At 30.5% G+C, this 17,955-nt stretch overlaps 2 protein-coding genes across 2 annotated transcripts; both read right to left on the bottom strand.

Annotated features, from left to right (window-relative positions):
• Positions 1-2,102: 2,102 nt before the first annotated feature.
• On the bottom strand, positions 2,103-7,079 carry LOC114414212. Its single transcript, XM_028378521.1, has 3 exons — positions 6,670-7,079; positions 6,510-6,575; positions 2,103-2,800 (listed from the first exon to the last, which is right to left on the bottom strand). Exons 1-3 carry the CDS (start codon positions 6,850-6,852, stop codon positions 2,690-2,692), a joined length of 360 nt encoding a protein of 119 aa, XP_028234322.1. The 5' UTR covers positions 6,853-7,079; the 3' UTR covers positions 2,103-2,689.
• Positions 7,080-9,082: 2,003 nt separating this feature from the next.
• LOC114414211 (putative F-box protein PP2-B12) lies at positions 9,083-11,201 on the bottom strand. Its single transcript, XM_028378520.1, has 3 exons — positions 10,870-11,201; positions 10,512-10,630; positions 9,083-9,586 (listed from the first exon to the last, which is right to left on the bottom strand). The coding sequence occupies exons 1-3, from the start codon at positions 11,134-11,136 to the stop codon at positions 9,178-9,180; spliced, it is 795 nt and encodes a 264-aa protein (XP_028234321.1). The 5' UTR covers positions 11,137-11,201; the 3' UTR covers positions 9,083-9,177.
• Positions 11,202-17,955: the final 6,754 nt, after the last annotated feature.

Here is a 17,955-nt window from a genome sequence, read left to right as displayed (position 1 = left end):
CAGGTGGCTTCCTTTTATTTGGATGGATCGGCCTTAAGTTGGTTTCAGGAGATGTTTCGCAATGACCAGATTTTGCCATGGTCCAGCTTCCTCCGGGCTTTGGAGATGCACTTTGGAAATGTGTTTTGTCCCCTCCTTCTATGATAACCCTCATAAAACTCTCTAATTGAAAATACAAACAAGAAAGAAGAAATTTATTTTTATTATTTTTGAAATAAAGTGAAATCTGTTTTGAAAAGAAAAAAAATCAACTCATAATAATTTTAGCTGAATCTATTTCCATTTTGAAAATTCATTTTAAAATAAAAAATTGCAAACTCGCAATCATCTCCACTTGAGACCTTAAGTTTTATGTTGTCAATCTTTCTCTCACTTAATATTATTTGAACATGAGAAAATATGTATTAGTAATTAAATATAATGTTAATATTTTTTCATTACCTTAATTTGAATTTCTTATTTTAATCAAAATATATTTATTTAATATATAAATCCAGAGATGAAACAATTACAAATGTATTTTTAAAATAGGAAAAATGATATAAATAGATATCAAATTTCCATTTACGAGAAAAGATTGTATAAGCAGAAGGAAAAAATGATTGTTTAACTCTAAACCTAAAAAACACCACACTAAAACAAGACACGGGATGACTATAGTCAAGATAGCTTTTGTGGTTGTCTTTCTTGCTTTAAATGCTTGTAATATTCATGGTTGAGTTTATGAAAACACATATAGTTCTAGGAAAGAACCATCATTGCTGAATTTGTACATCTTTTTGTCGGTCATGGTTTCAAGAGCATACCGAAAACGACAGGTCTTGGTAAATATCATGAAAATGATGAAAGCAACTCTATTTTGCTTAAATGTGAAGGAAATGCAATTTGTCATAATGGTTCTTGCGTGTGTGCCTGATGTAAAACAAACCGTTATTGCTAGAATTACGATGTAAAAGTTGGATCACAATATATATTATCTAAATGTGAAGGAAATTACAATATACTATTGTAATCATACGATAAGGCATATTGTTATGTAAGAGTTGGCACATGCATTCATGCCCTTGTAATTAATTAGAATGAGTACTTAGATGTTTGAGATCTAATGAATAATGTAATTGAGAATGAGACTATCTATATATAGTATTAAATGAATATGTTTAATGATTAATTCGATTTTTCAATTTCATGAGATTCTTGAAATTTATTACCTTTATATGGGTTAAAAGTTAAATATATATTTACTTCATACTGAACATGCTACCTATTTTTCTTTTTGGTTGTATGTTAAAGGTTTTGTTGTTTCATTTCATATGATTAACATTAATTTTGGTAATAAAATTGAAATATGTGAATTGATATATGATGAAAATATACTACATATAAAGAAGTGTGAAACATTCCTTTCAATAAAAATAACTAAATGACAACAAAAAATTTTATATGAACATGAAAACATAAGTTTGCACTACTACTGAATCAAGATTCTACATCAGTTATTTGAAGCATTCGACATCGGTTTACGACTATCGTCGTAGGAGACGTCGTAAAAAGGGGAAGCCAATTCTAGGATGGTTGCCAAAGACCATCTTTGAATATTGAGCATTCTACATTGGTCCTTCAAACGAGACTGTCATAGAATAGTCATCATTCTACATCGGTCTTTCCTAGAAGACCGTCGTAGAATGCTAGGCAATCTAAGACGATGTCGCTCAACAAGTGATGTAGAAATGCTGGGTATATTATGACGGTCTCGTCTAATGGACAGATGTAGAATGCTTAGCATTCTAAGACGATCATGTCCCAACGACCACCTTAGAATGCATTTCATTCTACGACGGTCATTTATGAAGGACCGATGTAGATGCATTGCATTCTAAGATGGTCTTTGACACGTGACCATCTTAGAATGGTTACCATTCTACATCGGTCCTCTCAGAATTGATGTAGATTTCCATTTTTTTTAAAAAAAAAAAAAAATAGGACCTACTTTTTTTTATTTACACAAAGAGGGTTATTGTTGAATTTTGACATTTCATTTTTGCCCACTAGTCAATATTAAATAAAAAGACATGCCATTGGGAACAAAGATATAAGCTTCCCCAAAAAGAAAAAAAAATTACAAGTATTTTAACTAGACTTGCCATAATATATTAGAGCATAAATTACCTTAAAAACAAGGCAGTAATTCCAAAAAGACAAGGCAACGATGGAGCTACAATGCCCAACAAGGCCATCCCTAAAACAAAGTACCATGTAGCAACATCACAAGATGATATCTATCGCTGATGACCTATAAATATAGATAATATAGATTCAATTTATATATAAAAAAAAGTATCTCACCATCACAATTAAATGAAAAACAACCACAAAAGAAGTTTTACTCTTGAGAACATACGTTTTTCTGAATCATAATCAAACCCAAGTTGTGACAAGGATGATGCTACTCGTGATCCGACTAGTTTTCCCCACTGATAAATCAAATGGATATAACCTCCAAATAATATAAAGAAAGTTGTGATTGCCCATTCTTACATCAAAAGCAATTCAGTCCATGACATCACTTGCCGAGGAACAATCAAGAGAGCATCCAACTATGCAGACAAAAATGCAACCAAGAAAGCTGTGATTGCCCATTCATACATCAAAAGCAATCCAATCCATGGCATCACTTGTAGAGGAACAATCAAGAGAGCATCCAACTATGTCCCAGAGACACCAATGCAACCACAAAAGAGACACAGACAAAAATACCACCCAAATATGCAGGAACCTTGTTCTGAGCACCATTTAAGAGCTGCTAGACACCATACAAACAAAAATTAGTATGTTGAAAATACATAAATCTAAGCATTAAGTGCATCCAACTAGAGGATATGCATTCTCTAGTTTGAAGCCATAACATGACCAGGTCATTTGATGGCAGACAGTCATATAGACATAACTTTCTGTGCATGAAAGAATGTGGGACTCAGTGTCAGGGATTTAGGGAAACGTAAGGCATTGTGTTTATCTTTCATCAAATGATTCCATCATGTGAGGTCATTGAATGGCAGAATCCAAATCCTCAACTAGAACACAAAATAGAAAACCAACCTGATGGATTGAATTGGTTGTTGATGTCGAAATACTAGTATATGCAAGTCGTCCATTTGATCTAATCCTATAATAAAGGTGTCTGACTTGATCACATAGTGTGCTTCTACAAAGTGTACTAGATGTATTAGCTTAATGCAAAGAGATTGGACAAGTATATCAATCCATGATAGCTAACCTTTGTAGCAATAAAAGAGTAAAGCACAGAATTGTAGCAGAAACAGAAATTTCACAAGAAAATAGCAAATACTAGCTAATATAATATGTACATTTGTTTCCCATATGAAAACAAACAAATACTAGCTAATATAATATGACTAGGAACAACGACAAAAATCATAAATTACAAGTACCACTCTTGAGACAGGTATGGAAGCCCTCCAAGATTCATTTGAATTTACATACATATGAAATACTTCTAATTTGTCTTTTTATCAATTCATCCAAAATTGTTCATAATCTATTAAACTAGCTATCACTACAAATGAATCAGATAAAACACCCTTTTCAAATCCTATTTGGGTAGTGTTTGCACCCTAGTTGAAGCCTTCAATCTATTTTATCATGTAATAATGTCCACTTAAACTTGGTATTCCTTTGCTTCATTTCTTGCATTCTTGTAAAATCGACGATTCTTCCAACGACTGCATACGTGCTAGAAATGAGGAGGGAATTTGTAGGATGCTCTGCATAAATGCTCTTTAGCACATCTTTAACGCACTTTCCTAATTTAACATCTCTATAGATTCTACAAGCAGAAAGCAATGTATGCCATGCAGTAGCATCACCCTTTATTGTGAAGCTATCAATTAGTTTATGTGTTTCATATAGCATTCCTGCTCGACCCAAGAGATCAATAAGACATCCATAATGCTCAACCTGTGGTGAAAACACATATTCATGAACCATGATCTTAAAAACTTACATCCCCTCAACCACAAGCCCTCCATGACTACAAGCAGTCAGAATTGCCAAAAACGTGAGTTCATTTGGTTTAAACCCCTCCTTTTCCATCCTATTGAAAAGCCTAATGGCATTATTTGGCTGCCCATGAACTCCGAGGCCCGAAATCATGGCAGTCCAAGATTTCACATCTTTATCTTCCATCCTATCAAATATGTCCATAGCCTCATCTAGAAAGCCACATTTAGCACACACATCAACAAGAGTCGTTCCAAGAACCGCATCCAGTTTTAGTTTCTGCACTTCAATAAACTAGAAACATGACGAATTACTTGTATTGCTCCAGACGTAGGGCAAGCAGAGAGCAGCCCTGAGAAGGTAGAAGAATTAGGCTTCATTCCTCAAACACTCATTTGCTCAAATGAAGCCAGTGCTTCTCCAACCATTCCATTTCTTGCATAATTCCCTATTAAATAGTTCCACAAGACAACATCCTTCTTGGCAACGCGATCAAAAACTTGGTGTGCCAAAAAGATATAACCTACCTTTGCATACAAATTAATCAATGCAGTAATGACATTCAAATTAGAACTAAATCCAATTTAGATGCAATATCCATGGAAAGACTTCCCCACACCAAAGTTCCCTATGTAACCAGTAGCTGACAAGAGACTCAAGACAGTGGAAACACTGGCTTCAAGCCCAACCCAACACATCTTTAGGAACAAACCAAAAACCAAACAAAGCTGAGAAATAGAAACACACTCACCCACCAAAGTGTTCCAAGACACAAAGTCATTTCCCTCAGGAAATTCATCGAAAATTCCAAGACAATAAAATTTCTTGACAATGGTTTTTGTATATAAAAAAAGGATTCATTTCATACTCTTCTTGGTGTCTTAAATCTTAAAGTCTTAACCCCTTAGATTGCCTATAATTTTTTGGGGTATCCTGCATTCCTATGCAGTGATCTTTTGTTTTGCTGAAAAGGAAATGCCTCTGTTTTCCTTTTTAACCCCTTAGGTTGTCTTAACTCTTGGTGTCATACTAGAGATTTGAACTCTTGGACATGCCTCTGTTTTCCTTTTTCACCAAGGATATAAATAACACTTATACAAGATACACATAAACTACAACCAAGTGATGTAATTGCCAAAAGGAAATGTTATATATGAATATTTACTTTATATTTTTCCCTTCTTACTTGGTAAAAAGGAATGCTTCTCTTTTTCTGTTTTCATAAGAATGTAACAGTATTTAATCACTTATTTTATATCAAAAATTTGCTGATGCATCAATGCATGGTTTTTTTTCAGAGGTTATTTGACACCAGAGTATGCGATAAGGGGGAAGCTAACAAGAAAAGCAGACATTTACAGCTTTGGCATCCTCCTTGTGGAAATAATCAGTGGAAGATGTAACATAAACTCACGATTACCAATAGAAGAACAATTTCTTCTGGAAAGGGTATGCATGTCTAATATTCTCCATCATATTGGCATATCTTTTACCAGCATCAATTCTTACAGTCAGTTTTGCTTATTCAATCTTCATTTATTCTAACTAAACATGAATTCACCATATTCATTTAGTAATTACTTACCTGAAGTCCCAAATGTTTAATGGACCTATATGTGCTCATCTACATGGAAAAGTTTAGCTCCTTATTTGGTTTTAACTCCCTATAAGATTCTTATAGGAATATATTAGGAAGCCACCTATTACTAAGGTGCATATTAGGTAGGAGCACAGAGAATCTAAGGCTCAAGAAGGGCATGTTGATAAAATAGATTGCAAGAGAAGCAATCAAGGGAACTGGTTGGAAAAAATAAGTTAAGAGTGAAGGAGGGCGAAGGGTCTCTCAAATACTGTTATATCTATTTTCTGTTTCAAATGGGGTGTCATAATACTTGGAAGTTGAGGTAAAAATCATATCATTCTCAAGATAAGACTCTTCAAGATGTTATTCCTACAGTTGTACAACAATGCTTTTACAATGCAATTTGAATAACCTAGTAGTCCTAGGGAGAGCCAAGATATCAAAACGTGGAATTCTAGAAATAAAAAAGAAATTTTCCGCATGCGTTAGCTGTTAAAAGGAAAACATATGTACAATTGTTCTTACAACTAACACATCAGTAAGAGCACCAAACAAGCTAAAATCTATCAACAACACATACACCATTCAAGTTGATATGCAATTTACTACTAGTATTTTACTAAGCCACTCAAACATATAGTACACATAAATAGGATTGGATTAACAATTAAACTAGAACTAAAAAGTAACAAAATAAAACCCAGAGGTATTTACAGTGAGCTTAGTAAGTCCTTGAATTCCTTCCAAGCTTTCTAATTTCTTTTCTACAACGGATAACCAATTTAAATTAACACATGATCTCAATCCCTGGTGTAGCAGCGTGCACAACAAATCAATCACAAAAGCCAATAATTATACTTTTAAAAATCGAAATCATTTTTTTTATAAAAAAAAAAGGAAAAAGTACCTCAAGTGAAGTGAGATTGTTGAGCTTGAGGTCAAGCTTTTCCAAGTTCACGGTCAAGCACGTTATCTGGGTAATTTCCAAAGTTAAAAAGTAAGTATTTTTGGTGGTTAAAAGTGTAAAGGGAAACAGAAAACAAAAGGGTATTTGACTTGAAGCTGACATCGGAAAGAGCTTTGTGAGTGAGGTAAAGAGTGGTAACGGAAGTTGCATCGACGGCATTGTTGTCCTTCAAGACCTCATTGGAGCTCAGGCAGAAAACAAAAGAATGGACAAACCTCGAAGCGCACAGCACGACAAATGGTAGAACGGATGGCACAGGATAGAAGGGGCTGCTAGGGCGCATAGTAAATGGGAGAAGTGATAATGTCTCAACAGGCACGAATGCAAAAACACGAAAGAAAAATCACGTGTGCGCCACGTGCAGCAATTAACGATACAAAGACGGTTCTCGAGACAAGACCGTCTTTGTATGTTAATCACTTGTGCTTCGACGATGGGTTTCCAGAAACGACGTCGTTGTGTTTCTCTTAATTACAATTATGTCACCGCCACACTTATTAAGACGGTCCTTTAGAATTGTCGTAGAATCAATGATGTAAAAAAGTATTTTTTTAGTAGTATTGAAAATTAATTTTTTTTACAAACAAAATAGAATAGTTTTGAAAAACCCTTTTCACAAATCTTTCTACTTTGACTTGGTAATTTCGCATAATATTTTTGTCACATGTGATTTTTCTTGGCAACTTACTTTCCATATTTCAGTTAGTTATCTAAAGCGCTATCTCGCTCTCCCTTTTACCAACAAAAAAATATCTTTATATATATATATATATATATATATATATATATATATATATATATATATATATATATATATATAAAATGAAAAGACATCAGGGATGCCACCGGTTACAACCAAAATAAAACTGTACATATATCTCAGTGCCAAAATAACCCTGCAATGCACTAGTGGCATGGTTACTCAATATTTATGACCAGCCAACAACATAAATATAAATTATTATTTTGCTTGTTAAGTTAATAAGTGATTATACGTTTGTTTAATTTTTATTTTATTTTATTTTATTATATTTTTTACTACTAAAATCATCAAAAATTACTTAAATAATGTAATTTTCAAAGAATTATAAATTTGTGGCATTTTATAACCACCACAAACTACAAGAACCTAGATTAAAAAAAAACTCATTCAAACTTTCAATCTTCATATCCTCAAAATTGTTTACGGACCAAGATTTTAATTAAAATCTTGGAGCCAAATTAAAGTAAGAACTTGGAGCCAAGCAAATCAATTCCAGAATTCAGAGACACAATCAAGAAGTGAATAAAATTCAACATCCAGAAATTACAAATCAGATAATAAGGATTCATGGAAATAGAGAAAAAGCTTAAGAAATTACATATCAGATCAGAAATTACAAATCAAGAAACGCAAGTAAAAAGTGAATAAATCAAGAAACAAAAAGGAAATAACCGCAATATCCAATTAAGATGAAAGTAAGGTATCTCCATCCATGGATCCCGATTCTAGCGCACTATGTTCGCAAGGAACCTATAACCAACAACCATACACTTGAACCTCACATCTAGCTCTACCCTTTCAAGTTCGTCACTGACGAGTCCTTCGAGGACCCACGAAACCACCATCACAGAAAGACGTTATTAATTGATATGTTTGTGATTTAACGGGTATTGTAGACAGACCAAATAAATTTCAGCACAAATGTAAACCTCTAATATGGACATCACATGACCTTCTAATCGCAACGAAATATGGAGTGGGCATTTTGTTGATGCTTTCTCTTTTTTATTTTCCCCTTCATTTGTTGGATGCTGAAGAAGAAAATCCTTGCATGCTTATGCGTTGCACGAAGTGGATGTTGGACAAGGTGGAGGTGCCAAGAAGAGAAGTTGGGTTTTGGGATTCTTTCAATAGACACGAAGGGTTAGGGTTAGGGTTTGGAGAGGGAGGAGTGTTGGGGCGTAGGAGAAGGGAAGAAGAGGGCGAAAGATGAGAAGAAGGGGAAGTAAAGAAATGTAACGCCACTGCTGGCACACAACGCATACAATAGTGACTAGAGAACAGAAGAAGATAATATGATAAAAAAAAGCAAAAACATACATTACTGAAGAATAATAAAAAGTTTAACCTTGGTCATTTAATATTTTATTAACATAAATAATGGTAAAAAAATTGTTGGTCCATAATAGACCACAAATATTTAATTAAGTGGTTCATCCTAGATATTGATTGCCATGTTTTTGTTAGAATTTAGAAGTTAGTGAATTTTTTTTCCTTTTAACCCTAAAATAAGTTTAAGGCCTTTTAAAATGTAACAAAATAAAATACTAAAAAAACAAACGTCAGGTCATCAATTAATATTTAAAATAGACAAAAAAAAAACTAAAATAGTTGACCGCATAAAAGTTTAAAGACTAAGATTCATAGCCAAGAAGTTCAAAACGAAAATCATAAATTTAAAAAAAATTAAGAACTAAAAAACATACTTTATTGTTTACCTTATTAAAAAAAAAACTTTCATATATATAAATGTTTCTAAATATAAATCCTTTCACTCAATAACCCACTTTCACTCAATAAAATCCACAAACTCTAGTTCAAACACATACAGAAAGATTCTCCATTTCACATGTTTTTGGGCCTGAACTCTACTCCTTCAACTACAAGAAAGTGTGTAAGTTGTGAGTTGATATCCCGTAGCTTAAAATCCACCAAGTTATCTTCATGATCTCCACTGAAAAACTCTCCCATCTCGACTTCCATCCATCCATCTTCTCTCTCATGCACTTCCTCACCAGGAGGGTCTAGGCAAACTCTTTTACGATATCCGTTTATATTTCCTTCGCACACAACCAAATCCCCATAAGTTCTAGGTTGCGAGTTTTGATTTAAATATATGAACTCTGATCCGTGATTTTCAAAATTAAAGATGAAGTATACACCGTAGGTTGTATTTGCTGACAAAAATTTAGCTTCTAAACTTCCCAAAATTTCTAGCCACCACAAATATTTGAGCATTGCTACTTCAGAAAATCTGCATATGCATAATAATACTTGCTCTTGAGTGAAAACAAACAAGAATTAATATATAATTTGGCCATACTGAATAGTTTGAATATAATGTAACAATTTGTCCCTGGAAGCTATTTATCTATGCAGATTAATCCTTTATAACGGATGAAATTGTTTAAAAGTTGACAATTAATTTTATAGGATAAAATCAAAATTGATTTTTGGATACCCAAATTTAATTGAGACCATGTGAGAAAAAGATAAAATAGAGAAAAGTACATGTATAATACAAAGAAATTCTAAGTATGAATTATAGAAAAGTGAGGTGTTCAAGAATCATTGCTCGTAGAAAATTCTTAGCCGTTAACATTTTCAGAGACGACAAATTGTGTTGATATACACACTTTCAAGACCAAAACCATAGAAGTTTGCCTTTCAAGAACCAACCAATAGCAATTGATGAACATAATGTCTAGTTATGTAACGAGAGATTAAAATCACATCATTATGTGTTAACTATAGGGATTGGAAATGAATAACAAAATATACGTAAAATTAAAAAAAAAAATCAGTCTTATTATAAATGTCAGAATAAGAAAAATAATTATCTCAAAATAATTATTCTTTTAATTTTTAATATAACATTAATTATATTTTTACTTAAATATCTTATGGAATAATTAGTGATTGAAAGGAAAACCTATAAATAAATTAATAATAATATAAAGTTAATTTTATAAAATTATTATTCTTTTTTATCTTTTTTTCTAGATAAAACAATTTAAGGCGATTAAAATTCTGAAACAGAGCATTATTATTATTATTATTATTATTATTATTATTATTATTATTATTATTATTATTATTATTATTATTATATAATCCCATTAACATAAGAAATCATGAAATTCTTTAAATCAAAGCATTAGGAGAGAAAGAAAGAAAACCTGGACTCTGGTGTAGATTCCCAGTACCAATAACAAGGTTTATCACCCCACGATATTTTAAATCCCTTTGCACTTACGATGATGCATTTCTTGCCCGTAGCTTTCTCCAGAGATAAAGTCTGCACATCCAAACCAATTTTATCATTTCAAATGATATAGGAATTTGTAGAGAAACCTCAAGTGATGAGATTGAGCATTGACATGGCTAAGCCATAATTTCATAACCTACAAAATACAAAATCTAATTTCCCCTCAATCCCAATTAAATTCCCAAATTCCTCTATCTGAATCCCAATTTCTACAAATCATGAGACAATGACAAATTAAAATCACCTTTTGACTTGAAAGATAGTCTTACCATATTCCCATTGTCAAAAAGAACATGATAGTCACATAGGTATGCGTAAATTTGTTTTTTGGACAACAAATTCAGGGTTGGTGTTGAAGATTGATCTATGATATCTTCACAATCAGATGGAAGAAAGTTTGCCCACACAGCATCTGAATCTGCAATTTCTTTAAAGGATGGGGACACGAGAGATAATTGGCATGCATCCTTAGGAGATGTCAAGGAAATAATAGTTGCGACACACTCTTCAGGCAGAACCTTTGTGATGGTATCCATTATTCTCTAGACACACTCGCTGATACTACTGTTCCTTAAAAAATTTGGACACTTTTTTCCTTTTAATTTTTTTTAATAGTAATTGAAAGGAAAACAATCATAGATGGAATTTTATAGTAGGTTTTGGCGCATTTTTTCCCGCTCAAAGTAAGGGCACTCTAGATAATTCCTTCTTAATTTTTAATTTTTTTACTGAATTTTAAACCATATTAATTAATGAAAGTATGAAACATTTAATATAAAGTATAATTGGTTTTCAATGCACATTTATTATTTTTTATAGTGGGAAGGATAACGAGTTTTAATGGTTTATTTGATGAGTATTTGAATTCATGAATTTATTAATTTGTTATTATACATTTATTTATTATATTTGTAATTTTTATTTTAAAAAAATAAAATATTAATTTTAAAAAAATTACTTAATTAAAATAAATAATTTAAATAATTAGAGTAAAATATTAATTAAAAATCAGTCAAAAAATTAATTAAAATAATTATTCAAAATAATAAGTCATAATAATAAGTTAAAGTAATTATATGAAATAATTAATTAAATAGTTTGTCAAAATATTTAATTAAAATTATTATTTAAGATATTTTAGTCAAAATAATTGTTTAAAATAAGTAGTCAACATAAATTATTCAAATAATTAGTCAAAATAATTAATTTAGATAATTAATGTAATAAATAAATACTTTAAATAATTAATTTAAATCATTAATTGTCTATTGTCTAATTAATTTTAGAGTTTAAGGGTGATATACTAACGGGATAAAATAATTTTACACTTTCATCCAATCATAAATCATATTTTATGACTTTTAAGATATTTTTAAAAAAATTAACAAATTTATTATACACAATGCTTAATTTGTAATTGGATGTTCAGTGTATAGTCTTTTCTCATAATTTTAATAATTAACTAATTCAATGTTTTTGCCTCTATGGACCTCCTTCAACCTTCCATCCCATACAAGCAAACCCTAGACCTGTATAAACCAGCCAATACATTCATACAAGTATGTAAGTGATATTTCCATCACCAATTTTGCCCTTAATTACCTATGCTTGAATAGTGATTATGAATTTCCATTTTCTTTTCTGTGGGGACATATTGCAACTAATTTTAGGGGTAAATCTCTTATTCTCATTTAGGTTATTCTAATTATTGTTATAATTTTTTAAATTTTTTTATTTGTTCTCAACTGAATTGACAACTTTAGAGCTTTGAAAGTGTTCTAATTAACTTTAATTGCAGTGAGAAGCTTTAGCTACTACTTGCTTTTATCTTGCTCCATACCATGTTATGGATATTACCAACTTAGCGTCTGTTTAGGGTGGTTCTTAATTTTAAGTTTTGAAGATTTTAAAAATAACAATGACTTTTTTAGTTTTAGTTTCAAAAAAAATTATAATAATTTTTAAAATATAATTAATTTCAAGTAAACTCATTTTAAAAGTTTCATATCGTATTAAAATTAGTTTAAGAGTGTTTTTTTGTGATGACGAGAATAGTAATAGTGGTGATGTCAACCGTAGTGACAACGATAGAAATATTAGTAGTGGTGGCAATGTAGATGATGGTGTCAGTGACAATGTGTAGTGGCAATGTTGGTGGTGATAGTAATGAGGTGGTATTAATGATGATGGTAGTGGTAACAATGTTAGTGGTGATGGTGGTGGTGGTGACAATGGGGATAGTGATGACATTGATAGTGGTGGTGATAGCAATATTAATGATGATGTTGATGTCAGTGGTTACGATGGTGATAGTGATGGTGGTAGCACCAAGTGGTGGTGATGGTGATGGTTACAATGATATTATATTGGTGGTGATGATGATGGAGGTAGTAGTGATAATGACGATAGTACTAATGGTGTGGTGTTGGTGGTGGCAATGTTAGTGGTGATGGTGATGTTGGTATTGACGGTGGTGACTATGACGATAAGGGTGGTGATAGTGGTGTTGATGGTGACAATCAATTATGGCGATGGCATCGATGGTGTAGTGGGAGTGGTGTGGTGGTGGTAATGACAGAGGTGGCATTAGTAGTGGTGGCATAGTGATAGCATTAGTAGTGATAGCCAATAATTAAAAAAATGTTTCCCGAAAATGTTTTTTAACAACTTTTCCATGAAAAGTTTTTCATCAGATAGGTGAAAATTTTACTTTTCCAAGTTTAATTTTTTTTTACTAAAGTTAAAATATTTGTTACTCTTATTAATGTGTTAAATAATTAAAAAAAATTGATAAAAATATCATGTAAGTCTTCAATTTTTAGGAAACTTAGAGCGTGTGTTTCGTTTAGAGGAAAGAAATGAGATAGATGGAAATAGAAGATAATTTGAAAAAGGAGAAATAAAATAATATGTTGTGTTGATTGATATAAGAGAAATAATATTTTTTTTTGTCAAAGATAATCGATTTTTTGCATCTAAAAAATTGGTTTTGTGGCCTAAAAATTAAAGGAAATCGATTTTGTTGGTCTAAAAATCGATTTTTCTGCCTTAAAAATCAATTTTACTACAACAAGATACTTGTTCGACACTTCTTATTAAGTATCTAATTTAAAAATTATTTTTGTTCAATTGAACGCTTAAGTTGTTGTCTTTACACATTTCATACACTTCAAAAAACATAAAAAAATTGGTTTTAAAAAAAATAAATATATCATCAATTTAGATATTTTATTATATGTTACTTATATTTCCTTTCATTAGAGTCTCTATATTTATGTGCATGTGGTATTTCCATGTCTTAGATTTTAGACATTAGTCATATTGAAGTGTATGTGTGTCCGTAGACATTAGTCATGTTAAAGTGTCTATATCCGTATTGTGTCTGTGTCCTAAGTAGAGTTTTTGCTTCATAGTGCTTAATACTGATGGTTCTGTGCAGGGTCAGAATTTGAAGGCAGGTTGTGGGGTCTTTTGAGGGATGTTAGGGGGAATTAGAGAGGTGGCTTTGCTAAGAAGATTGGGATCTGCTATGCCTTTGTAGCTGAGCTTTGGGGGGTGTATGAAGGCCTAAAGCTGGCTTTTATTGAAGGGTGCTCGTGTTTGGAAGTGCAGGTTGATTCCAAAGCGGTTGTTGCTAGCATAAAGGGAGGTAAGCAGGGTTGTGTAATGGGGATGAGACTTATTGTAGGAATTAGACAGCTTTTGGCTCAACGTACAATCAACGGTCAACTTTTTTAGCATTTTCAGGAAAGCTAACCAATGTGCTGGTTTTTTTTATTCATAAAAATTAAACTCGATATTAGGGATTTACAATATTTTTACATTCTATTCAATCAACAACTGAGCTAATCAATGTACTAGTGCTAGCTATTGCTGATTTAGCATGTTCCATGGAGGAAGATCTGATTATTAAAGAGCAATTTCTAGCTTTTTCAGGCAATTAGCTTTTATTTGATAGTACGGGAAATGTTACTCCCATACTGGTTTCTTTGTAGTTGTTCCTTTCCTGGCCTTTGGATGCGCCCAAAACCAAAAATAAATAAATAAATAAAGCTCTGCTCGGATAAAATTCTTGGCCATTAATTAACATTTTCAGAGACAAATTGTATTGATATACACTTTCTAGACCAAAACCATAGAAGTTTGCTTTTCAAGAACTAACCTATAGCAATTGACAAACATAATGTCTAGTTATGTAAACATATATCAAGAATTTATCTCAGTTGATTAAACAAAGTGTGTGAATTATTATGTATTTTTAATTATTTTAATTTTTATGAATAAAAAAATAGTAATTGACGAACATAATGTCTAATTATGTAACAAGAGATTAAAATCACATTATTATGTTCAATATATGAATTAGAAATAAATAAAAAATTTACACAGACTAAAATAAGTTATGATATTTTTAAAATTAACATAACAAATTAAATCATGAAATTCTTTATATCAAGGCAATAGGAGAGAAGAAAGCAATAACAAGGTGTATCACCCCCCGCGATTTTAAGTCCCTTTCTACTTACCATGATGCACTTTTTGCCCGTAGCTCTCTCTAGAGATAAAATCTGCACATCAAAACCAATTTTATTATTTCAAATTATATGTGAATGAGTAGAGAAACATGAAGTGATGATGAGATCGATTGGGCATTGACAAGGCTAAGCCATAATTTCATAAATTTTTGGAGAAGACAACGTAAAATGTTTACGCAGTTACACACTTTCTCTGTCAATTATTTGTTATTACTTCTCACAAAGTCTTACTTTTTCATTTGTCACAACTTTTGTTTTTCACACACTCTTGTTTTGTCAACTTCCTTACGTACACTAATACCTAACGCTCCTAACTTTATTATGTCATTACTTTGCTGCAATTTCTTTAGGCAAGCTACAGCGTTTGAGACTTTTTTTTTCATATTTCATATTGCAATTATCATTTTTTCTTCTTTTTTTCATTCTTAGATTTCGGCTGAATTTGCCCAATATATTCAACATTGTGAGTGCGTATCTGTAATCTTTGTTTGGAGAAAAACAAGGTAATATTAACTTTTTCTTCATTCTTGTGCCCACTATTTATTTACTATTTATTTTTTATTAAGATGATAAAAAAATAGATTTAAGATAAACATATTAATGAATCTCTTTATTTTAGTTTATACATTATTTTACATTTGTTTTACATCCAAAATTCATGATTTATTGTTGTTATATGGTATTGTAGGTGTGTGTTTTTTAAATGTTTAGAAATTAGAATATATTTTGTTACATAAATTTAAAATGTATATGGTGTTTAGTTTAGAATTTTTAAAGTATTTTTATTCAACTATCACAACTAAGAAATCATTTTTTTTTATAAAAATTGTCAAAAATAGGCTCCAAAAAAAGATGAAAGGTAAGTTTCTAACAGATTATTTAATTAGATACATCGAAAGAAGAATTACTAAAAAAATTTAATACATATTATATTATTGATGAATTTTATGATACGAATGATTTAAATAAAAAGTAGAATACGTTTAAGTTGTTAGTTTATTATAATTTTTTATTTAAATTATTTTTGATCCACTTCTGGATCCTTCCCCGATTAAAATCACCTTAATTTGACTTGAGTGATATAGTCTTACCATATTTCCATTGACAAAGAACATGATGGTCGCTAAGGTGTGAGTAAAAAAAATTTTGGACAACAAATTCAGGTTTGGTGTTGAAGACTGATTTATGATTTCTTTGTAATCAGATGGAAGGAAGAAAGTTTTCCCACACAGCATCTGAATCTGCAATTGCTTTAAAGGATGGAGACACAAGATATATTCTGCATATGCATCCTTAGGAGATCTGAAGGAAATAATGGTTGAGAGACACTCTTCAGGTCGAACCTTTGTGATGGTATCCATTCTTCCTTAAAAAATTTGGACACGTTTTTTCCTTTTAATAGAGATTGAAAAGAAAAAATCATACATGATATTTTAGGGAGTGTATTGGATGATAAAGATAAAAGATTATTTTAGCAAAAGTATGATGGATTTTAAAGATTACATAGGAATATTATGACTTATCATATTTCTTTACAAGACTTTTATGATAATTTGAATTTTATTGAATTTATATTATAAGAATTTAAAGGATTTGAAAGGACTTTATTTTATAGATTTATAAGATTTGAAAGGATTTTATGAATTTTTGTTACAAGAGTTAGTGAAAAAAATAAGAAATGATGAAATTTGGATAAAAAAAGTAAAATCAATATGTTTTTCTTAATATTTTAATAGTTAAATTGGTTTTAATTTTATGTCTTATACTAACCCTTCTTGCAATATTATTTTCTCACTCTCACTACTGGATTTGAACAATAGATTTAAAATATATATTAATTTTTTTTTTAATTACTACAATTATTTCATGATAAATCCAATGACATGTTTAAATAGGGTAAAAGGGAGTGGTGAGGATGAAAAATTTGTAGGAGAGTTACTGACTTATATGGATAACAAAATTAAGGGTAATAATCACAAAAATATTAAGTTGAACAAGTGATGAACATAATCGACATAAGGAAAACATGATTAATTTTAGCACATAAGAGAAACATTAATTTAGAAAACAAACGAAAAAGTGCAGATGAGAGAAGTACATTTGACATTTTTTTACTCTAAAAGAATGACAAAAACATATAATACGCGCATCTTGAATAATATTAAAGAGAGAAGAAGAAGGTATGTATAATGAGAGAAAAGAAAGTCTGATAAATAATAGGAAAAAAAAAAGAGTCTAACAAAATCTCAAGGGTTTGATGAGATTGTTTGATAGATATTTTATACTAAAATATCTTATAAAATCCATCAAAATTTTTCTTAAAAAATAATTCATTAAAATTTTTATATTTTTTTAATACCAAAAGACTTTTTATAAGTTGTAAAAAAGCGTAATTAATATTAAATACGATGAAGTGAAATTTTGTTGCCCTCATTAAAAAATTTTAAAATTCTTAATTGGATACCACAAGACTTATTTATATCATTTAAATATTCTGATTGAATACCACAATATATTTTTTATATAAAAAAGTCTTTTAAAATCTTAATCTAATACATGTTCTTAAAGTAACTTTTGGCTCATTTTTCCCGCCCAAAAAATAAGGAAACTCTAGATAATTCCTTTTTAATTAATTTATTTATTTAATAAAACATTTAATATAAAATATAATGAGTTTTCAATGAAAAATTATTATTTTTTATTGTGAGAATTGGATAATGGATTTTAATAGTATCATTAATGAGTATTTGGATTCATAAATTTATTCATTTGTTCTTATGTATTTATTAATTATATTTTTAAATTTTAATTTTAAAAAAT

Source organism: Glycine soja, chromosome 6 (genome assembly GCF_004193775.1).
Source record: "Glycine soja cultivar W05 chromosome 6, ASM419377v2, whole genome shotgun sequence".
Lineage (NCBI taxonomy): Eukaryota > Viridiplantae > Streptophyta > Magnoliopsida > Fabales > Fabaceae > Glycine > Glycine soja.
This window is presented reverse-complemented; position numbering and strand designations above follow the sequence as displayed.